A 24,022-nucleotide genomic window follows, 5' to 3' on the forward strand; every position below is an offset into this window, starting at 1 on the left:
ATGACCTTGGGCAAATCAGTTCACCAACAGGAGCTTAGGTTTCTCATCGGCAAAATGGGCAAAATAATTCCTTATGTACACAGGGATCCTAGGAAAACATATGAAGAAAAATGTCTGTGAGCAAGCTTTCCTGAAAGTAAAGCTCAACAGGCATGTGACATTGCTAACCCAGGGGGTTTCAGCAGAGAACCATGAAGCAGAGACTTGAGTGACTGGTTGCAGAAAAAAAACTCAGACCCTTAGATATAGGGGCAGAGAAAATCTGTCTATGACTGGGATGAGAACCCAGGGGTGCCTGCTTCCTGGGTCTGGCCTCTTCTGGGCCCTCACTTGTCTTGTCAAGGGGGCTGGACATTGCAGGGAAAGAGGAGGGGGTGCACAATTGTGTGAGGTGGGAAGGGCCTGCATTCCAGCTGTAAAGGAACACCTGGATGGCCATTGCCCTTAGCAGTGGAAGAAAGCTCAGAGCAAATTGCACAGAAACCCTGAGGGGCTGAGTGGGCCAGGCTCAGCTGGGGACTGCGGGCTCCAGGCGTGTCCTGGCAGGGTGGCAGAGCAGGTGGGGCCGGCTTTACCTAGTGTGGGCGCTGTGCCTGGGGTGCTCGGGGCGGGCAGGGCACAGGCTAAAAGTTGAAGTAGCCCTGCCCAGCCTCCCAGCCCACATGTCTGGTTCCAGCCTCTGGGGCAGCCAAGGCCCAGGGGCATTGCAGGGACAAGGGGTGTGACCACCTTGCTTGGGGAAACTGCCAAGGGCTGGGCGGGTGCACCCAGCAGAGATCTAGGGCTGGCCAGCTGCTTGGGCCAGGTCTCCCACCCTTTATCCTACCCTAACCCACCACCCCTTTGTGGATTTCAGTGCCTACAGACCACGAGTAAAGACCTGCTCAAAAAACGCAGGTAGCCGCTGTCCAACCTCATTCCCAGATCTGGAGAGGAAATCCACATCCCTTCTCACCCCGTGCAGCACACCTCCCACCCCCACCTCAGCCACTAATTCCACCAGGTGGCTGTGAAGCTCCAGTCCTGGGCATGGGAGGAGGTGGAGGCTGGAGACTGGGTGGGGACAGCTTCCGGGATAGTGGGAGTCGGCTGGCTGGGGCCAGCTTGCCCTGGGAATTTGGCAGATGGAACCACCATCCTGAGCCCAGATTTGCTGAGCTGAACAGGATTCAGGGAGGCGCCGTACTTGTGGATCATAGCAATAGAATTGCACCAACAGTTCTATTCTTGAAGGGCAGGAAAGCAATGGGACTCAAGCAGAAATCCAGTTCCCACCCTGCTGTTTTCTAGCTGCATGACTTGGAGCAGGTCACTTAGCCTCTCTGATTACCAAAACAGGGATCATAATACCAGCAGAAGAATGAAATGAATTAATATAAGCACCTTATGAATGATAGGGCTCTGTTCAAATGTCAGGTGTCCCCACGGCAGAGGGCTGGGGCCATCCCACTGCCTTTTGTGATTTCAAAGCTATCCCCTTTGTTTATTTGAACCAATCTCATTCATTCAGTGTCTACCCTGTTCCTACTTGCTGGCATCCTGGGAGTAATACAGAAATACAAGAAATAGACCCTGCCTTGAAGCAGGTCATCTCGCTGGGGGAATGGGACTTCCAAATAACCCAAGTGTGCCTGGAACCTCAGGCTGACTCATTCCACTCACATACCACTCAGCGAGATCCAAGCAATTACTTCCCCATTTCCCAGATAAGGAAACTGAGACAGCAGAAGTATATAATTTGCCTACACCAGCACTTCATGTTCCTAGTAAAACTAAGACTAGAACACGAGTCCTTTACTAGCCAGGCAGCCTTGCACCTAGTTGGGGGCACTGTGGTCTAACAGAGGGGACATTAACCTATTTATGCAGGAGGTTGAGAATCTTTTTGTGAAAAATCAGACCTTGGCGATGACCTTGAGCAGTAGGCTATAAATAACTCCCACAAGCTTAGCGTTCCAATAATGGAACACTAGGCATAAATGGGTTAAAATATCCTAGTTCTAATTCTAGCTCTGACACTGATTTGCCATGTGGCCTGGAGCATGGGCTTCATTCTGTGCCTAATTTTCTCATCTGTAAAATGGAGGTAAAATTTGTACCAGCCTTGCCAAGCTCTTTGGGTTAGAAGTACCTGAGACAAGGAGGTATGAAAAAACCTTAGAAGATGGTGATGCTCTGAACACATGCCAGGGGAGAGCCCTGGGAGCCTGTAAGGACCCTTCTCAGAGAGTGTCTTCAATAGCGTAGATCTCTGCAAAACTGTGCAGAAGGCAAATTGGTTTCTGATATGGTCCCATCCCTGCGAAAACACCCATAAGATGTCTGCATCCTTCCTGGACTTCACAATTGCTAGCATTGGTTGAGCACTGACTACTTATCAGGAGGCAATTTGTGTGCATTACATCATTTGATCCTCATGGCAACTCATACTCATTGTACAGATGAGGAAACCGAGCTCAAGGAGGGTAATTACCAAGTCCCACAGGTCATAGGGCGGTGAAGCGAAGATGTCAGCCCAGGCTATCTGAGAGCGCAGACCTCACCCTCAACCTCCTCAGTCAACTCCAGGCACAGTGTCAGTGCCAGCTGAGGACAATTTGTTTGATCCCACTTGGGGAATCCAGGTTAAGCCTATTTTCAGAAGGGATTTAAAGCTTTCCAGATCCATTCCAGATTCAAATGATGTACAGCATGTTCTTCCTGCCCCCTCTGCCCAACGAAATTCTTTCTACTCTTCACAGCTCAGACAAGGCCCCTGTTCCTAGAAGCCTTCCCTGACCCCCAGCCCACAGGGATCCGGTACCCTTCTGCCTATACCACTCATTTGCACTCCGTACTGAGCCCCTCCTTCCTCCTTAGTCACCTGGCAAGCTTGGGTCTCAGCCCCCTCTGCTCATCTCTCCAGGCTGGCTCTGATTAAACCCCTAGACTAAGAGTCAACCTCTGAGGGGAAGGGTCCAAATCCCCCTGCCCTTGAATTGGACTTTGCAGGGGGCAGCATGGTGAAGGGGAACAAATATGAGTTTTGGCATCAAATGCAGCTGGGTTCAAATCCTGGCTCAGACACTGGCTGGCTGGGTGGCAATGGGCAGGCTACCTGCCCTCTCCATACCTGTTTTTTTACCTGTAAATTGGAGGTGCTGATAAAAATCTGTATCTTTCAGAGTTGTGTTGCTTGAGAAAGGATTAGAGGTGTGATGACTGACCTGTGACAAGTGGCATTCAATAAATGGTAGCTATTATTGCAAAAGCTCACTAGCTTGCTGGCCCCTTGGTAGGGAGAGAGGGGAGCACAGTCTCTCTCTGCGAGGACAGATGCTCTCATTTTACAGTTGAACAAACTGAGGCCCAGAGAGGGAAGTGCCATTTTTTCAAACAGAGTTGCTTGGACCTACCTGGGTTCTAGAACCTTCCACTGAAGGCAGAGGCCCAGGGGATGTTCTCTGGAATAGTGGCCACATCTAAGAAGGTTTCAACCCCCCTGCATTCTTCTTTAACCTCTTTCTTCCATTTCTGAGCTCCTCTGTCCTCTTCCCATCTTTCTCCTTTATTTTTATCTCTGTATTTTTTTTCTAGCTCCTTCCTACCAAAGGTTCATACTTCACATCAAGCCTCTTCTAGCTGTTGAGTGTTTTGTTTTGTTTCTCATGTGTGTCTGTGTGTGTGTTGAATTTTTTTCCCTGTGCATGTTATTCTTGGAGACAGAACTGCCTTAGCTTAGATGATGGGAGGCAAAAGGATGGAAGGCATGGGGGCAGGGGCATGACATCCCCTTTGGGACACTGCTCTCTACTGGCCCACCAGGGCATGGGAATCTTAGGGTCACCAGGGAAGCTCCCAGCATGCAGGGTGGGGACACTTCTTCCCAAAAAGACAATGAAACAGCAAGTGGCAGCCCTCACCTCCTGACCACAGCTCACCCCTCCCACTCCCTGCCACTGAGGTTAGTCTCCTGCCTGGAAAAATAGCCTTGAGCTACCATGGTTACATCTGTTTCTCCAGGAATGGAACAAAGGCCACAAACCAAGGCACAGTGAGAAGTCACTGCTGGGAAAACCAGCTTTCAAGTCCAGGGTCACAGGGTGGATTCCCTCCCCATCGTCAGATCCACTTTGCACTTCTGGCTCCTCATGGTCATGATGTGTTATCAGATTTCTCGTAACCATCCTATCACATGATGAGACATAGAAGTCCAGAGAAGTGGAAGGGCCTCCCAAAGTCACACAGCTGTGGTTTCCTGATTCTGAATCGCAAGTAGACATTGCTCCCAAAGCACAGAAGATCCACACTTAGCATAGGACAACCACACGCCATTTCTCAGAGTGCTCAGAAGGTTATCACAGTGGGACGCTGATCACCAACACGTGGACTAACGGGTTCCAGCTCTTCTATTTTAAAAGGCAGAGTAAAGCTTAAGGAATGGTGGGAATTTTCCCTGAAAAGCATTTTAAAACATTTTCATCTCTAAAGGAATAAGCCCTTAGCAAGCAAGAAAACTTGGCTCTCCATAGAGAACTAATTTCCTGGGGTTTTACTGACTTTGGCTTTTTACTTAACAGTGGAAGGGTCGTTTCATTTACACACAGTCTTTTCAGATGAGAAGGCCCCTTTGAGGGTCAGGACCCTGCTACCTACAGGGTGGCTTTGTGAGAATTAGAAGAAGGTGTCACTTCCTCAATACATTTACTTCCATCTATCAAAATGTTGTAATACACGGATTTTGTTAAGGTGAGACATTTAACTGCCATCTGCCAGAAAATTATGATAAATATCACAAATCTATAATGTCTGTGAAATAATGTCCCTGGATTATTATCTATTACTGCATAACAACACAAAAATATAGTGGCTTAAAATGAGAATAAACATTTATTGCCTCATAGTTTCTGTGGATCAGGAATTTGGGTGATGCTTAACTGAGCAGTCCTGGTTCAGTGTCTTTCATGAGGTTGCAATCAAGATGTCAGCCAGGGCTGCTGTCGTCAGAAGGCCTGACTGGGGATGGAGGATCCACTCTCAAGGTGGCTCACCCATTCAACTAGCGAGTTGGCATTGGCTGTTGGCAGAGGCCTCAATCCTCTGCCATGGGGACCTCTCCCTAGGGCTGCTTGAGCAACCTCACAACATGGCAGCTAAGGACAGCCCTTGCCATAGACCTTCCACTAACTTTGTGTCAGGACTGTGCTAAGCATTTAATGATATGATCTGCCCTCAAGCGGCTTACAATCTAGCAGAGACACCAATCATTACAGTTCAAGGCAGAGTCAAATAAATGACAAGAATCAGGAGACCGAAGGCTTTAGAGATGGAGCCTCTGAATTGAGGGATGGGGAAAGGGTTGTCTAAGTGAGACCTTGAAGTGTGTGGATGGGATGTGGACCCCCGGAAGTGCGAGATCAGTTGTATTCTCCAGCCAAGAGTTCAGCATGAACAAAGGCATGGCAGCTGAGAACAGGGTGTATGTTTAGGGATTGGAGAGTAGGGGCTCCAAAGGTACATTTGGGGCACATTGGAGGGGAGCGTTGTGGTCACTCAGTCCATCCGGGTGACCACCCACTCAGCTGTGCTCAGAAAGTGGGATGGGAAAGGCTGATTGAACCACAGCTCTATTTTCTCCTCTCCCCTTCTCTTCTTACCCCTGGCAGAGCTTTGCCAAAACCACCACCAAAACTTACACAGAGTAGGGGAGGCTATCTGGGGATGGAGCAAGGGAGAGGACCCCTCACCAACACTATGAGAAAGGCAGTATCCTGGGGCTGGGGTGGTCTCCACATTCCAGCCCCTGAGGCTGGCCAAGCCTGCCTGGAGGGCTCCAGTCTGCCCTGCCGGCCCTTGCCTGCTTGGCTGTCCCTGGAGGGCAGGGCCACCCAAATCCTTCCCTCCCTCCACCACAAAGGCCTCCCTAAGCACCTCTGAACCTGCAGTCTGGGCCACTCATTAGGTGTTAGCAGAGACTACTGTCCTTTCTTGGTTACTTTTGTGATCAGAGGCAGGAGCTGCAGTTGGCTGTGGTTGGGAGCATGGCCTGGGGAGCCAGACGCAGGCTCAGGTCTCTGTGCCCTCACTCATCCTCTGTGCATCAGCTCTTAGTGGCTTCATTTCCCTCATCTGTAAAATGGGAATGATGGTAACAATAGGAGCTAAATGCATTATTGTGAGGACTGAGTAAGCCTAAGGGCAGATGGCAGTCCTGACTCCTCTTTGGGAAACCCATTGTGTAGGGAGGGCATTTAACCTGAAGAGAGAAGGTGCCTGCTTGGCCTGCCCTATCCTCCCAGTTCGTTTCATGGGTCCTGAGTATCTGAAGCAAAGAGCTTGGGGCCAAGGAGGTAGGACAGGTATCTGATGGGTCCCCCTTGCTCACTGCACAGATGCTCACACCACACCTGACTCTGAGCATCCAAAACTAAATGTAGCTCAGACTTGAGGCCTCCCCTCTGATCCAGGCCTCCAGGGGCTGCTTGCTGGCCCCCAGCCCAGCTGCCCAAAGGCAGCCTTCTTGGGGCATGGCAGCCCCAAAGGAGCCCGCTGGCCTGCAGCCACGCAGGCTACCCTGGTTTCCTAAGCCCTCTGCGTTCCCTTGGGTGCCCACCACTACAGTGGGGAACCAGGGAAAGGAAGAAGTCACTAGGAGCTTCTCTCCTCATCCAGCATGGGAGGATGTGGAGATGTAGGAGGTGGCCTCAGAGCTCTCTCTGCAGCACAGCCCATTGAAGCCTCAGCCTGGGGACACCCTCCCTGGTCAGAGAGAAGGAGGGGTGTCCATCAGCTAATCCTACACAGGCCCTGGAGGGATCTGGGTGGATATGGTCCATCTGAGCCCCCAGAGAAATGCAGAAGTGGAATGGTTTGTCAATAGACAAGAACCATGTTCAACGGGGCCACTCAGAACAGAACCTGGCCCCTCAGACCAAGGGCACCTTGGTAGGGCTGCCCACTTTATGCCACTGGTAGACTGTTCTCCACATCCTCCCATGCTGGATCCTTCTCCTCTTCTAGTTCTCTGCTCAAATGATGCTTCCTCAAGGAAGCCTCTCCTGTTCACCCTGGGTAAAGCGCCCCCCTCCTCTCCTCCCTTACAGCTCTGTGGTAGATAGCTGGATGAGAGATGGAGAGAAGCGAGGAGATTGATTAGTGGCTTTAGGTTGTTTCCTGTCATTTGCTTTTCTTAAACTTTTTCTTTCGAGATACTTATCACTTCAGCTACCGTCATAAGAGATGATACAGAGACATCTCATGTACCCTTTATGCAGTTTTCTCCAATGGTAACATCTTGCAAAGCCATAGTACAATATCAACCAGGGTATGAACACTGATATAATCAATATACAGAACATTTCCATCACCACAAGTATCCCTCCTGTTGCCCTTTGGTAGCCACACCCACTTCCCTCCCACCACCACCACCTCCTTAGTCCCTGGCAACCCTCATCTATTCTCCATTTCTATAACTTTATCATCTCAAGAATGTTATATAAATGGAATCATGCAATATCTAACCCATTGGGATTGGCTTTTTTCACTCAGCGTAACTCCCTGGAGATTCATCAAGGCAGTTGCACATATTGAGAATTCACTCCTTTTTATTGCCGAATAGTATTCCCTGGCATGGACGTACCACAATGTTTAGCCATACCCCTTTGAAGGATATCTAGGTTATTTCCAGTTACTCACTATCATGCATAAAGTAGCCATGAACATTTGTGTATGAGTTTTTCGTGGACATAAGGTTTCATTTCTCTGGGGTAGATGCTGAAGAATTGAATTGCTGGGTCATATGGAAGTTGCATATTTCGTTTCTTAAGATCTACCAAATCATTTTCTAGAATAGCTGTACCATTCTACATTCCCACCAGCAATATATGAGTGATCCTTTTCTCCACATCCTCACCAGCATTCGGTGTTGTCAGTATTTTTTTATTTTAGCCACTATCCTATGTATGTAGTGATATCTTATGATAGTTTGAATTTGAATTTCCCTAATGGCTCGTGATATTGAACATCTTTTCAGATAAGATGGCTTATCTGCCATCTGTATACTCTGTTTGGTGAATCTTGCTGTACATTTTTTTCACAGTTATGTTCCTCTAAGCTCTGTTAGAGCAGAGGCCTTCTTAATTTGTTATCTGTGCATCCCCAGAGTACAGTACAGAGCCTGGCACAGGGAGACTACCCAATAATATTTAGAGAATGAATGCATAGACTGCCAGGGTCTCTGGCCCTTTTAAAGATGAGAAGGTGGGAAAGCAGTGAGGCCTTAGCTCTGGGAAGCCTCCTGAGCACCTGGCCAGTGGGATTGCTTAGGGAAGGCCCATGGTGGAGAAGAAGGTGAGGGCAGGGGAGGGGCACCCAGCATCCTCCATGCCTGCCGCCTCCCCAGTGCCTCCAGGCCCCACTCACACTTTATGGGCGGCACTTCTCACTCCTCCCCTCCCCCTGCCTCTGCCTTCCCAGGGCAGAAACATCCAGAAGATAAATGCGTAAGGATCTCCAGAACTCTTCCCACTGGGGCGTGGGGCTTTAGGATTTGTTTTCCTTTTTGTTTTCTCCCCACTTTATTTGTACCAAGATAAGGGCCAGGGCTTTGCTAGGATTTATCTAGATGGGCCATATTGAAGCTTTGCTGTAATAGAAGAGCCCTATGAAGCTTGTCCAGCCCACCTTATTTTATTGTTGTTGTTGTTCTGTTTTGTTGTTTTGTTTTAGGCTTTTAGAAGCCTGAAGCCATGGTTTTTGGTTTCTGTCTCTAGTGATAAGTGGAAAAGAGGGATGAGGAAGGGGTTTTACTGGCCCAACCAGTAACAGAAACTAACAACCCATGACTGTTTTCTCTCCTTGGATGCCCCTACCTGCCCTGGCAGATGCCACATTTTGTCCCAGTTGACTATGTTCACCTGGGCTGTGAGCTGTGCTTCCTGAAAGGAAGGGATGCCAGTTGTCCCCTGTCGTGCCCTGCTTTCTTCTAGTGGCTGCCACTAGCCATACTTTATGTATAACATATATAATGATAAGGTGTCTCAGAAGACGCTTCTCACCACAGGGGTTGATATTTTCATGAGGCTAACAGAATTTAGACATGAAAAATTAACTAACAATGTACTTGAATTTATATTTATATTGCATTATATTTATATTGAATATTGCATTTATATTTGTATCGAATTTAAATATTTATAGGTGAAATCGCTCTCAGATATACACACATAGGAAGTTAGTTTTTTTTAAAAAAAAAAAAAAAGGATCAAGATTTACAAATGGAAGGAAACTTCAACTACAAGGAACGAGTAAGGTCAGGAAGCAAAACATACCACAAGGCCCCCATTTACTTGCTGAAAATGGGCCACGAAATTTGTTTTAAGCTTCCTAGTAGCCAGTGCAAAGTGTAAGTCTGTTACAGAATCAGAGGATTTGTGAGACAAATCAGAGCATCTTCTCAGCAGAAGCACTGAGAGGTCCTTGCCCCATAGAGGTGGGTCCTGTTCCTGTAGCCGAGGCAACAGCTGGGCTCATGTGGCTTTTCATCCTGCAGTTGTATTCTGCAACTGCATGTTGGCAAAGTGGAAATCAGTAACACCAAGCCTGAGAGAAGGCTTGCAGCCTTTGGTGAGTAGCTGACACCAGCTGCCCAGTGAGAAGCCTATCTCTAAGAGTCTTAGGGGTCCAGAGAAAAGCCCCAGCTTGCTGTGAATTGCAGGTGAGATTTGGCAAGGCTAAGAGGTAGGAGGACTGGCCTTGCAGTGGACAGGGAGCCCTTATGCCAAGGAGATGGCTCAGAGTCCTAGAGCTGAGACCCCTCCTGGGGCCATGCTCACTAACCCAGTCTTCTTCTCTGTGTGTCTCTGCAGGGCTCTGGCTGAGAACATGGCCAATGACATTGACGAGCTCATTGGCATTCCCTTCCCCAATCACAGCAGTGAGGTCCTGTGCAGCCTCAATGAGCAGCGGCACGATGGCCTGCTGTGTGACGTGCTCCTGGTGGTGCAGGAGCAGGAGTATCGGACCCACCGCTCCGTCCTGGCTGCCTGCAGCAAGTACTTCAAGAAGCTTTTCACAGCCGGCACCCTAGCTAGCCAGCCGTATGTCTACGAGATCGACTTTGTCCAGCCTGAGGCTCTGGCTGCTATCCTGGAGTTCGCCTACACCTCCACGCTCACCATCACCGCCGGCAACGTCAAGCACATCCTCAACGCAGCCAGGATGCTGGAGATCCAGTGCATCGTGAACGTGTGCCTGGAGATCATGGAGCCTGGGGGGGACGGGGGGGAGGAGGATGACAAGGAGGACGATGACGACGATGAAGATGATGATGAGGAGGAGGACGAGGAGGAGGAGGAGGAAGAAGAGGAGGATGACGATGATGACACGGAGGACTTTGCTGACCAAGAAAACTTGCCTGACCCCCAGGACATCAGCTGCCACCAAAGCCCTTCCAAGACGGACCATCTCACAGAGAAGGCCTATTCAGACACCCCCAGGGACTTCCCTGACTCCTTCCAGGCTGGCAGTCCTGGCCATCTGGGGGTGATCCGGGACTTCTCCATCGAATCTCTGCTGAGGGAGAACCTGTACCCCAAGGCCAACATCCCCGACAGGAGACCCTCCTTGTCTCCATTCGCCCCGGACTTCTTCCCACACCTCTGGCCAGGGGACTTCGGTGCCTTTGCCCAGCTGCCTGAGCAGCCCATGGACAGTGGGCCACTGGATCTAGTCATCAAGAATCGGAAGATCAAGGAGGAGGAGAAGGAGGAGCTGCCCCCACCCCCACCGCCACCCTTCCCTAATGACTTCTTCAAGGACATGTTCCCTGACCTGCCGGGGGGGCCTCTGGGACCCATCAAGGCAGAGAACGACTACGGTGCCTATCTCAACTTCCTGAGTGCCACCCACCTGGGAGGCCTCTTCCCACCCTGGCCCCTGGTGGAAGAGCGCAAGCTGAAGCCCAAGGCCTCTCAGCAGTGCCCCATCTGCCACAAAGTCATCATGGGGGCCGGGAAGCTGCCACGGCACATGAGGACCCATACCGGGGAGAAGCCATACATGTGCACCATCTGCGAGGTCCGCTTCACCAGGTGCGCATGGCAGCCCTCGGGTGCAGGGGATGGGGCCAGAGGCCATGGGGGACAGCAGAGTTGGGCAGGGAGGCTGGGGATGGAGACAGAGACCCAGATAGATCCCAGACACATTCAGGCTCGTGGCTAGCAGGGGTGCTAGGCATCACCTGGTGCTGTGACTTTCAAACCATTTTTAGGGGCTGCAGTATTTTCTCAGATACAATATTAGGTGGGAGCCCATGACATGAGGCAGGTAGGAGCAGGGCTGTTCTGGCTGGGAAGGAAGTGAGGCACCTCAAGCACCTTGGTTGCTTGGCTTCCTCTTCTCCTTCCAGCTGTAAATTCGTGGAACCCAGTTTGAATGGATGGCACTCCCCGGATGGAGTGCCGCCCCTTCGTTTGATTTGGAGAAGCAGCCACTGACCTTTATTAAGTATGTTCTGCATGCCAGGGGCCGTCCTAGGCACCTTAAATACACGCTTACCACAGCCAGGCCCTGGGAAGATGAGGAGACATGGTTGACTTTGTTTACGACACATCTCCCAGCGGCTAGCTGACCATGCATGTGTGCAGCTGGAAAATGGCAGAGCTGGGACTGGAATCTCAGCCTCTGTGTAACAGCAAAGTCTGTGACCAGTAGACTGCAGAGATGCCTGTCGGTCCTTTCAATCGTTTTGGGGTCAGACCTAAAGGCTGGGCCTCTTTTTATGTTCTCCTCTTTGCCTTTCCATTTGAGGAAGTGGGACAACTTTATGCTGTTATAAAATTTGAAATTTGAAATCAATACATTATAAACCTTCCATCTTTCATAGACTCTGTCCCATTCAGCAAACCTATGTTATACGCCTACTCTGCACAGCAACTTTTGCAGTCAAAACTGATTGGCGGGTTGACGTGGGGTCAGATCGGCCCACTGCCAGCTTTGGATAGGCCTCACTTTTGGAAAATACGGCCCGTTGGTGCTATCTGTGGTTCCTGGTGTGAGGGTGATCTTCTCAGCCATGTCCACAGGTGGGGAGGGCTCTGGTGGGTGGCCTGGCATCAGGATATGGTCATTTCAGTGTATCCTGTGTGTACAGAGCCTGGCAATGCCTGCCCTGTGACCATGACTTACTAGACTAGGTCCCTTCCCCACACTGCCACTGTCCCTCTCAAAGAACTCACCTTGAGAGACCCACACTTATTCCAGTGGTGCTGCTGCTGCCCCATTTCCTCTTGGAGATGTATCTTTGGGAATTGCTGGCAGCTCGTTCTTTTGATTTTCCTCAGTGGGCCCAAAGCTTTGGCCCGAGGACACAGTGCAAGGTTGTGAATGAGACTGGATATCAAATCAGGGCCTATGCTTTTCCAGGAAAAAAAGAAAAAAGATGAGTCCTCTAAAGTCATGAGACCTGTTTTGGGTTGCTTGGACACTCTACTGGAAGTTGCCAGAGAAGAGTTTCAGAAATCCGTTCAGGTGACACTGGTGTGGCTGAAATAGCTCTGCAGGCTCCTCAGGGGACTGCTTTGAAAGACAACACTGATTATTTCCAAGGTGGCCTTGGGGTCCTGCTCACAGCTGCTTCTGTGAGGGGAACCCCAGACAGCATCTGTCCCAGATGCTTCCAGTGACAGTGGAGGGAGAATCTGCAGGAGCAGAGGGGCAGGGCCTCACAGACCCAGGATGTGTCCCCTTGCCCTTAGCAGTGAGCTAAGCCAGCCACCCGGCAATGCTGACGGCAGGGCGCCCTGCTCCTGTTACTCCCCAGAGCAGACGGACCCAAGGTTCCCGAGATTCACCTCCCCTTGGATGTCCCTCAGTGACAGCCCTGCCACCCCAATGCCACTGTGGGTGATGTTGCCCCCTGCCTCCTCCTGAATTCACCATAGCCCCACAGAACCAGGCAGAACACCTGAACAGGGCTTGGCAAAAGCACAGGAATACCGAGGGAGATAAGCCAGAGCACCATGTGAAAGCCAGATTCAAGTATAGCTCACCCATCTTCACGGGGGGCCTGGCTTCAGCCCGAGAGTCTCAGCCCCTGCATAAGGGGTTAAGGATGCCAGGAAGCTCTTCACAGGCCAGATCAGGAAAGCCAGCCATGTTATCAGCCTGGAGCGCCCTCTCCTGCCAACACAGGCTGTACCTCCCTAACTGCCCATGCCTGTCCCCTTGGCAGATGGCTAACAGGAGCACCTCTCCCTTCAGGGGAGACCGAGGCTGGTGACTCCAATTCCAAAACGATCTGTGTCTCAGGTTATCACACGGTGGCCCTGCTGGCACCCTGAGCCCCCATCTCCCTTCTTCCCCACTCCCTTTCCTCTGAGCCTTCCCCACACACAGCCTTCTGTGAGTTCCACACCAGGTCTGGACAGTCTGTGCACCCTATTTTAAGGGAAGGTTTTAACCTTGCGTAGTCACTGCAGACAGACTTCTCACCCTCTGGACCCTGGGACATTCTCTGGGAGTGGGTGTCCTGGTTTGGGCAGCAGTGCTATGTTGTATAGGAGGGTGACATTCCAGGTTCCTCCCTCCCAGCACATTCCTGATGGTCACTTGGGGTGGCCTCTCTGTCTGCAGTCCCCACTCCCAACCAGATAGGCAGTGGGGCAGCTCTGGTCATCCAGCCATCTGGCCTTGGGTTACTCCTGCTCCAGAATGACGGCCATCTGGCCCCAGGCCTGTCTCCAGCTGAAGCCGCTGCATTCCAGCCCCCTCAGCACCCCCACCACTTGTTCCCACTGGGCTCTGACCCTCCCGAAAAAGATCAGACAAGCTCTTGGGTCCCTGTCTTCCCAGGAGGAGAGAAACCCCGAGCTGGGGGAAGGCGGGGTGGAGGAGATGGCTCCAGCCTGCCTCACTTCAGAGGCTTTATTGCTCACTGTGGGCTGTGGCTGTCCTTGTGGGACACTCCCCACTCTCCTCCCCTTCACATTCTTCAGAATCACTGGGCCTTTGCTTCTCACCCCGTCTCTGGAACTGCCCAGCAAGGATTCTTTTCTGTGCTTGAAGAGCCCCAAGCGTGGTCTGTCCAGGTTGAGGTTTTCCTGTAATTCTCCCTGCGGCCAAGGCTCCCTGCAGCCTTTCCACGGGGACCTTATTTTTGGCTGAATTCCCCGACGCGATTCCTAACACCTGCCCCTTCCACCTGGAAGCTCTTCAGCAGCCACTTAGAGCGGCGACGGCTGCCTCGTTGACATAGAATTCCCAGACTCCCTTCCAAGGCCACGCCACTTCCTGAGACTGGGCCCTGTCGTGTCCCTCTTGTCCCCGCAGCAAGGACCCAGACATGCTGCCCTCAGGTCTTCCTCTCGGACATGATTTCCCCTTCTGGAACCCGAGTCTTTCCTTCATCACAGCTGAGCTTCTGCCCTGGCAAAGCCCCATTTCCTCCCTCCTTGATGTTGGGAAGAGCTCAGGGTCCTGTGACACCCTCCCCGCCCCACCCATGGGGTGCTGGAAAGGCCTGCCCTTCCCCTGCATGGTAGCCCTTCAGCCCAGGCTCTGAGTCACAGCCTCCCAGATGCCAGCTCCCAGAATGTCCACACCCCACGGGGATGTACTAATGACCTCAGCAGCCACAACCAAGGGGGAGGACATGGGAATCCTTCCAGCAGAGCCCCTCCACCCCTAAGGCCCTGCCTGCTTCTGTCAGTCATTCTGTGGGTCTAGAGAGGAGGGACAGAGGCCTCCCCACAATGGTATTGTCTGTTCTTTGGTGTCAGGAACCTCACCTCTGAGGCAGCTCTAGATTTCAGCCAGTCCCACCAGGTGTCCCACCACTGATCTGTTCCAAATATGAAATCTCCCTAGGCGGGGCCTCAAAGGTATCAACCAAACTGTTTCTTCGGCCCCATGCTGTCCCTTCCTAGGTCTGGTCACCCCATCGCCACTTGGGCTCCCTCTGCCTGTGCACTCCCTCGGTTTAGTTCAAAGACACCGTTTTCCTCCTGGGGAAGGCTCGTGCCTGTGCTGGCCAGAGAGGCAGCTCCTGTCCCTTTCAGGTCTGACTTGGGACACAGAAACAGCTCCAGGTCATAGGGCAGAGGCACTCTGGACCAAGATTACCTCAGATCCTCTTCATCAGGAGTCCTTTCCCTTCTCTTCCCAGAAAGTCTGGAAGCCAGGAGCCAAAGGTTAGGATGGCAGGGTTCGGCCAGAGGTGACGCCTAGGATGGGCCTAGAAGAACAGGGAGCATGTGATCTCAGGAAGATAAAGCATTTGTCTTCATGCATAGGGACACTGCTGTGCTTGGTGGGTATTTTCCCTGCCCAAAGACATCCCAGATGGCCCCCCGCACACCTTTTTGCCCCATCTTCAGCCATCACTGCCAACTGGGCCTGGCCCTAGGCCCTGTGAAAGCCTCTGCATCTTCCGCCTCTTAATTCCCACCACATGGGTCCTTGATTGCACACCATAGAGACTTGCCCCCTGCCTCCCCCAGACCTTCTGTTAGGATCTCCTAAAGAGCATGGCTGGCTGGTCTCCCTCCTGGAGCCCCTGCATCCTGTCACAGCCTGGCTCCCAGAGATGCCCCAGCCATGCCTGATGGGGACAGTAGTGAAGGCAAGAAACTGCAAAATGAGAATAGACTGGCCCAGAGGCAGCAGAGGTCCCATGGAGCACACCGTCCTGGGCAGGGATGGATGACCTCTGCACCACAGTCACGCTGACAAGGCATGCTTTCCAGTTCCGCTGAACCCCGAAGGCTGTGCCTTTTAGTTTCCACGTGCCTCCTCCAGTGCCAGCCGAATGCTGACCACCTCTGTGCCCTCACAGCTGCCTGCTCTCCAGACAAGCCAGCAGCCTGCCTTTTGTCTTCCCTCTATTTTCTTTGTAGTCCTCCCACTCCTGGCAGCTCTGGGAACCCTATTAAGATAATGTAATGGCATTAGCAGTGGTAGCAGGAAGAGTGTGTCTCAAACCATCGGGTTACAAGAAGTCTGGGTAGAGGCTGCTGGGAAAGCATTATCCTGATTGGGAGCCTTTCTGGAGGCCACAGACCTCAGGCCAAGGCCCCGCAGCCCTTTTCTTTGATTCTGGGAATGAGCTCATGAGGATTCACACGACTTCCCTGACGATGAGCTCTCCAGGCTGGAAGGGGGCATGTAGACCGAGGCTTGGGTGCATATGTCCTTGGCTGTCCCTGATGCAGAGAGATGGAACGAGATGGCAGACAAGGGGACCAGGGCCAGAGGGGAGCATGTCGGATTTGTAGTCGGAGAGTTCTGAAATTGGCCCCGCTAGTCAGTCACCAAACGCACAGTGAGCCTCCTCTCTATCTACGTTCAGTGTTGTGTGTTGTGCAGAGTACGAAAGAGCATCCCACAGGTTCTCATCAAAGCAGGTACCAGAACCCTCCGTGCCACGTGCAGGGAGGAGTGCTGGGAGGAGGAGGGCTGGGAGGAGGAGGGCTGGGAGGAAGGGGCACCCTGGCTCTGGGCTTGGCCTTCTGGGAGGGCCCTAAGGATGGAGCATCGGTATCCAAGCACAAGACATGCACACACGGGGAAGGAGCTAGGGTTTACCGGGCATCCACCCTGTAATGTGGTGGGCTGTGCACTGGGGGACCGGCAGTCCAGTTCATACCTGCAGGTGTTCAAAGACGCAGAGTTGCCCAGAGTGTGGGGCAGCGTACCATGGGGGGGCAGGAAGGAAGCTGGCAGAGGAGATGGCAGTGAGCTTGTAAAGAGCCCAGAAAGCCATGCTAAGGGGTAAGTGAGCACACAGGCCATTGGACAAGGGGGCCTTGGGAAATTTTAAGTGGAACTGCCAGACCTCCATTCCTACAGAGAAGTAACTAAGAGCTCAGCTCCTGAGATTCCAGCTAGAACATATTCCAGCTAAACTCATGCTGCTTCCACAGGCAGACTGAACATGTGAAGGAGCAAGGAAGCCAGCCAGCCAGACTCCAGAAGGAGATTTGGCAGAAGCCCATTACCCAGATGCATACACTCATGGAGCACTAGAGGCCCCAAGGATGCAGCCCAACCCGCATTTTAGAGATCAGGAAACTAAGGCCCAGACCAGGGAAGGGAACTGATCCAGTTCTTGGAGCGTGCCCGGCACCACCTCCAGCTCCAATGCGTGTCACAGTATCCACAGGAAAGGTCAGTGTAAAGAAGGAAGCTGTGTGGCCCTAGAACACCATTCCCTCTTTGGTCCTTTCTTTCCTTATCTTGGAAGTAATTAGATCAGTGTTTTCAAGGTCCTGAGAAGTACACTGTTAATAGTGTAGCTTACTGGGCCCACTGACTCAGACCATGAATCAGAATGTGGTAAAGTATGCCTGGTAAACTAGATGATCCTCTGAAGTTTTTTCCAGAACTGGCTTATGAGCTTTGCCTACTCTTCCCACCCCTTGCCCCCATTCCCACAAATGTCTCCATTAGGGAAAGCTCCCACCCGGGGCTGAGTTCCTCCCATTGGCATACCCCAGTCTTCTGGCCTCAGAGGCAGAAAGCTGGCTACTGGTGCCCTCTCTTGATTGTTCTGGTCTGCCCTTTCTTGCAGCAGTCCTCGTAGGCCTCAGGTTGGGAGTCCCTGCTATGAAAATCCATCCTTTCTCATCCCCAGAATAGCTTACAAACAAACTACAGCCAGGTAGCCCCCCAGGTTCCTTTGCACCTCACCAGCTGTATACCTTTGGGAAGCTCTTAACTTCTTTGAGCCTCCTTTCTGCCTGTGTCCAAGTGAGGAAGTTACACCAAGTGTGTTGAATCTAGCTCACGCAAACCCAGATTCTCTCCATCTGCCCTGGACAATGGGGAGTGATGTCTGGTCCTAGGTTTAGCTCTGCACAGAGGTTAAATAACTTGCCTAAAGCCACCCAGCAAGTTGGTGGTGGGTCTGAAGCTGCAACAAGGACTCCCAGACTCCTGGAGGGGCCCTACCTCTATACCATATGCCTCTGAATAATGAATTCCCAGGGTCAATGAAGTCATGTATTTACCTGCCCATAGCAGGTGTTCAATAAAAGGATATCATAGGCACCTTCTCAGCACTTCTTACATCCTTGGACCAATTGCCACAAAAATGGGACTTCTTTACTTCTTTTAGATACCCTAATGAGAAGTTTGGGAGGCATTTGAAGATTTACCACTTATATTGTCCATTGTTTGAGAGTGACCCTAAGGGTCGGTACTACTAATTATGTGTAATAGTGACTTAAAAAAAACCTACCTGGCCAGGCGCGGTGGCTGACACCTGTAATCCCAGCACTTTGGGAGGCTGAGGCTGGCAGATCACGAGGTCAGGAGATGGAGACCATCCTTGCTAACACGGTGAAACCCTGTCTCTATTAAAAAAACAAAAAAAATTAGCCAGGCGTGGTGGCGGGCACCTGTAGTCCTAGCTACTTGGGAGGCTGAGGCAGGAGAATGGTGTGAACCCGGGATGCAGAGCTTGCAGTGAGCCAAGATCGCACCACTGCACTCCAGCCTGGGCGACAGAGCAAGACTCCCTCTCAAAAAAAAAAAAAAAAAAAACTACCTTGTCCGGGCACAGTGGCTCATGCCTGTAATCCCAGCACTTTGGGAGGCCGAGGTGGGCAGATCGCAAGGTCAGGAGTTTGAGACCAGCCTCACCAACATGGTGAAGCCCCGTTTCTACTTAAAAAAATACAAAAATTAGCCAGGTGTGGTGGTGCATGCCTGTAATCCCACCTACTAGAGAGGCTGAGGCAGGAGAATCACTTGAACCTGGGAAGCGGAGGTTGCAGTGAGCCGAGATCGTGCCACTACACTCTAGCCTGGGTGACAAAGTGAGACTCTGTCTCAAAAAAATAAAAATAAAAATAAAAAAACCTACCTCATAGGTTGTGGTGAGGAGTAATGAAATGATGCATTTAAAGCCCTGCTTAGCTGATTCTGTGCTGAGCCTTCTGCCAGGCCTGGTGGGGGAGCCCAACCGACCACCTAGCATCAGTGTTTCCATCAGAGCCTGGGTGAATTTGTGGAGGCCCAAGACACATCCCTCAGGACTGGGAAGTTGCATCACTCCAGGGGTACAGGCACCCGACACTTCCATTTTCACAGTCACAGTGCTGTGATGAGAAAAGAGGCCTTGACTCCCGGGCCTGCCATGACCCTCTGGGTGAGCTTGGCAAGTTCCCCAGCTGGGCCTGTTTGCCCACCTACATAGTGGAGGCTTTGCCTGGACCGGTGGTTCTCAGTGTGGGGTTTATGAACCACCACCACCACCAGCATGTGGCAAGTGGTTAGAAATGCAAATACTTTGTCCCTCTCCCCTATCCCAGACCTACTGATCAGAATCTCTGGGAGTAGGGCCCAGCACGGTCTTATTGAGTCCTGATTATGGTTCGAATGCATCCTTAAGTTTGAGACTCCCTGGCCTAAATGGTCTCTGAGGTCCCTTCCTCCTCAAAAATCCAATCATCTAGGTGAAATCTGGGTTACAGAGACCACAGCATGCTGGTAGGGGGTGGGATATCACAGCAGAGTACTATGTAGTCTAGGGGTGGCTGGTGGGTTTGAGAAGAGGCAGGAGCAGTGGGATGTGGAGAGGAAGAGGGTGACCCCACTTCCCTTCTCCCCGCTCCCAGGGGCTCTCCAGCCTTCCTGTGAGCACAGGTGGGAGGACTGGATCTGTCCTCTCTGATCCTCCTCCCACAGTGCCTGCCAGTATTCATGGGAATGTCCTTTTCTCTCCTGCTCTGCCCCTGGAGAACCGTTTTGAAAATGAGAGCTGGTGAGACCTCTAGTGGCCAGGAGACACCAGGAGCCTAGGACCTGCACCTGCTGTCCTGGGATTATGTTAAACAGGGTTTAAATCTGGTCATCTTAGGGAGGACACCTGGACTCCACATCTGCTCTAACCTCAAGGCAGAGCCTGAAGTTATAGACAGATGCTCCACCCAAGCCACACCTGCAGGGAGGAAGTAGGAGACTAGACACAGAGCTTCCTGGCCCCTGTGGCCCCACTGGGGAAGGCTGCGAATTATCCCAAGAGGAATTCTTGCAGCCCAGCTGCCTAGACCTCAGCCAGCTTAAGCTGGTTTACCCAATGCTCAGTGTTTATGAAAACATCCCCCTGATGTCAGTTTTCCTGTCAAGACCACCAGGAGGTGTGTGGAATCTAGCTCACACAGACCCAGGATCTTTCCATCAGCCCTGGACAATGAGAATTGATGTCTGGCACCAGGTTCTGCTCTGGGCAGTGAAGTTAAGTAACTTGCCTGAAGTCACCAGCATGTTGGTGATGGGTCTGCAGCTGGCGCAGAGGCTCCCAGACCCCCAATAGGCACAGGCGCCCCCACCCTACACCATACCTTACCTGTGAATAATACCACTTAAACCCCGCAAAGTTTTGCCCTAGATTATGCTGCATTCTTTTCGCACCTGGCTCTTTTGTAAACCCTGAAATTGTCTAAAGACAAAGAGGAGAGCCCAAGGCTGAGGATAAGAAACCACCATGCAGGAGGTTTGAACAAGGTGTGCCCAAGCTTCTATAGCCTCCCAGATTAGTGCCAAACACAGACAGATCTCAATAGCCCGGGGGCTGGGATGGGACCAGGGACTTTGGGCCAAAGCATATAGATGAACTGGAGGGAAAGCATAAGGTTGCCTGGAGAGAGTGGGTGTGAGATTAAAGTGCAGTTATCAGCAGAAGTCGCTGCACTATCCGAGGACTAAGGTCAGAATGCTGACTTCTGGCTAAGTATCTTCCCAGTATGTGAGATAAACCCCTAATAGAGTGGGAGTTTCATGACTCTGAGCTCGGGTATAAAAGGAGTTTGGGGGAGTGGGGCTTTCAAGACACTGCTTTTTCCACATCCCTTTAATCCAGGTGAGTAACCATACCTGTCTAAGGTGGGGCAGCAGCTGAGGGTAGATCTAGCATGAGACCTATTTCTGGGGTTTGACTCCATGGCAGTAGGGAGCCTCGGCTGGTTCTGGAGGAAAGGGGAGCAGAAGGTTAGGAATGGCTCCTGGTGTTCCCTGCGGGACTGACCCCCAGTCTCTGCATTGCAGGCAGGACAAGCTGAAAATCCACATGCGGAAGCACACAGGGGAGCGGCCCTACCTGTGCATCCACTGCAATGCCAAGTTCGTGCACAACTACGACCTCAAGAACCACATGCGCATCCACACGGGCGTGCGGCCCTACCAGTGCGAGTTCTGCTACAAGAGCTTCACGCGCTCTGACCACCTGCACCGCCACATCAAGCGCCAGAGCTGCCGCATGGCGCGGCCCAGACGCGGCCGCAAGCCTGCTGCGTGGAGGGCCGCCAGCCTGCTCTTCGGGCCCAGCGGCCCAGCCCCCGACAAGGCGGCCTTCATGATGCCCCCCGCGCTGGGCGAGGTGGGCGGCCACCTGGGCGGCGCAGCCGTGTGCCTCCCGGGCCCCAGCCCCGCCAAGCACTTCCTGGCAGCGCCCAAGGGCGCCCTGAGCCTGCAGGAGCTGGAGCGGCAGTTCGAGGAGACGCAGATGAAGCTGTTCGGGCGCGCGCAGCTGGAGGCTGAGAGGAACGCGGGGGGCCTCCTGGCCTTCGCGCTGGCCGAGAACGTGGCGGCGGCGCGGCCCTACTTCCCGCTGCCCGACCCGTGGGCCGCCGGCCTGGCCGGCCTCCCTGGGCTCGCCGGCCTCAACCACGTGGCCTCCATGTCCGAAGCCAACAACTAGGCTGGTCCCTCTTGACTCCAGCCCACCAGCCCTCCAGTCCTTCTCCCTCCAGGCCCGCTCTACCCTACCCCATGGATCTGAACTTTTCATTTTAAAAACACAAAGGGAAAATGGGAAATAATAATAATAATACTATCAGTGATGGCATTTTCCCAGGCTCCTAAAGCAGTTGCCTCCTTTTGCTGGTCTGAGACGGGCATCTTTTCCCACAAGGCCAGGAGCCCGGGCCTCCCTCCCTGGCTGTCTCTCTGGCTCTCACATAGAAACTTGCACTGGCCCATGCCACAAAGAACTGGGTGCCCAGGGGCACTTAGGAGCTGAGTGAGTTACGAGGGGTCAGGGGGTGGTTGGCCTGGTGCCCAGCCAGACGGAGCAGCAGGAGGTAGGGGCTGGGCATGCACCTTGGTTAAGCCCCATCCCCTATGGCAGAGTCTCTGCCAACACTCCTCTGAGGGCTCATTTTCCAGTCTCCAGTGGCCCCGGGGTCTTTTTGAGAACTACCCACCTGCCACATAGAAAGAAATGCTCTGTTGGCAGGGAGGCCTCCTGGAGCCAGTCAGGAACCAGGCTCTGGAAGGCCAGGGCCATTTTTTCCCTGACCTGTCCTGTGACCTTGACAGGTCAGCCCTCTGTAGCTCAGTGTCACCCGGCTATGGAAGGGGCTGGTAACTGAGGTTTCCTCCCTCCACCTCTAAACACATACACACCTATCCCCCCAGAGAATCCCAGAGATGGTAGGAGTTTTGTACTCCCCAAGTCCATGGGGAAACAGTTTATCTTTCTGGACTTAGTTTTATCACATCCAGCTCTATATTAGCATATTAGCATAGGTGAGAAATATGACCAGACTAGACAGCGGTCAGGTCATCAGGGGAGCTTCGGAGCTTCACCAAAGCCCCACAGGCAGCTCTGCGAACTCCGAATGCTACCCTACCTTCCCTGCAGGCCGCTGTTCATGTCTGGACCCCTGGAGGCACTACTTAGTGTTTACCCCCATCTCCAATGCCCCCTCCAAGGCTATGCAGTGTCTTGGGGCTCTCAGGGCCAACATCGAAGAGATGGGGGCCACCTCTTAACACCTGGCAACTGTCTCCCCTCACCCTGATTCCTGAAAACAGACAAAATATCTGGTTTTCTAGGGTTTATCTGTTTGTTTTTTGAGTTGTGGGTTCCTCAGGGCCTTGGCATTGCTAGTGATGGTCCCCTTTGCTGTGTGAGAAGCCCCTCAACCCCTTCCTCCTCCCTCTGGGGATGAAGTAGGAGTATTTGGCTCCCCTTTTTTGACAAAAGGGCTCAGTGCGGGGAGGTGGAAGCCTCTGAGGTTTGAAGGGCTCTGTGAGTTAGAGCTGCCACATGTCCTCCTGGTTCTTGAGTTTGCAGCAGGTCCTGAAAAGGAAGGCTCTGCTGGCCCCGTGCCTCCCTGACCTCTCTCCTTCCCTCCCCTCTCTTTTCGTGCCAAGTTTGCTTTGGTTTCTGAGCAGCCCAGAGAGGAGGAGGGTTCATCCCCAGGGAGGGCCCAGGGCTGGCGTCCCCAATCCCTGTGCTGTGGGCACAAAGAGACTTCAGCTTTTCCTGTTGCCTTGGCTTTTTCCTGAGCAAAAACACAACAAACAAAAAGGCCAGAGAAGAGCACAGACTCTGTCCCTCTCACAGCTCTCCAGAAGAGACCCCCTGATTCTTCACACCACCGGATGCCACTCCAGCCAGCAGGATTGCTACACACACCCTCTGTTCTCAGAAGTCATCTGCCTGGGCAGCCGCCTCTCAGATTCCTGTCTTCGTTTCAGACACTTGCCTCTGAAGCATGCCCATGTCCACCAGCCAACGTGCCCGTGTCCCCCCCATCAGCCAAGCGATTGGGGCTGAACTAGACTTTAAAAGAGAGGGAAAAAAAAAAAAAAAAAGGAAACCTGAATAAATTGGAATCCAGTGGTGTTGGGGCTTTTGTTTTTATTTTGTAAAGGTGATGACTTCTTATAAACTCAATTTTTCAGATGACTGGTTAGTTCCTTCTGTTTTTTCTTGGCTGCAGTTTGGAATTGTACATTGTAAAATATCCAAAGATGTTGAGTACTGTATGATCAAGAACTTGAAGCAAATGGGTTGTGGGGGGAGGTGTGGTTGTGTTTTTGTTTTGCTTCAATTTTTTTTTTTTTTTTTTTGATGTTTCGATTTCCCTGTCTGTGGGAGAACTTTGGAATTTTTTCTATTTATAACTCTTTTTTTATGTGATTGCTCTATGTAAAATGACACTCAACAAAGTTTGCCTTAGTGATTCAAGGGACAATCTTCCATAACTTTGGTCACACACCACATCCCACCGAGAAAAACTCTCAGCTAATTTTC

General features: G+C 52.0%; 1 protein-coding gene across 2 annotated transcripts in view; it reads left to right on the forward strand.

Moving 5' to 3' along the window:
- Positions 1–23,674, forward strand: part of ZBTB7C (zinc finger and BTB domain containing 7C) — a 393,546-nt gene extending 369,872 nt beyond the window's left edge. For both annotated transcript variants that reach the window (XM_055232837.2, XM_063639832.1), the window contains 2 exons: positions 9,846–11,069; positions 21,025–23,674. In XM_055232837.2, the coding sequence (XP_055088812.1) occupies positions 9,862–11,069; positions 21,025–21,676 (1,860 nt within the window). In that variant the 5' untranslated portion in view covers positions 9,846–9,861 and the 3' untranslated portion in view covers positions 21,677–23,674. The remainder of the gene's footprint in view (positions 1–9,845; positions 11,070–21,024) is intronic.
- The last annotated feature ends 348 nt before the right edge of the window (positions 23,675–24,022 follow it).

This window comes from Symphalangus syndactylus, chromosome 1 (assembly GCF_028878055.3).
Source record: "Symphalangus syndactylus isolate Jambi chromosome 1, NHGRI_mSymSyn1-v2.1_pri, whole genome shotgun sequence".
Classification (NCBI taxonomy): Eukaryota; Metazoa; Chordata; class Mammalia; order Primates; family Hylobatidae; genus Symphalangus; species Symphalangus syndactylus.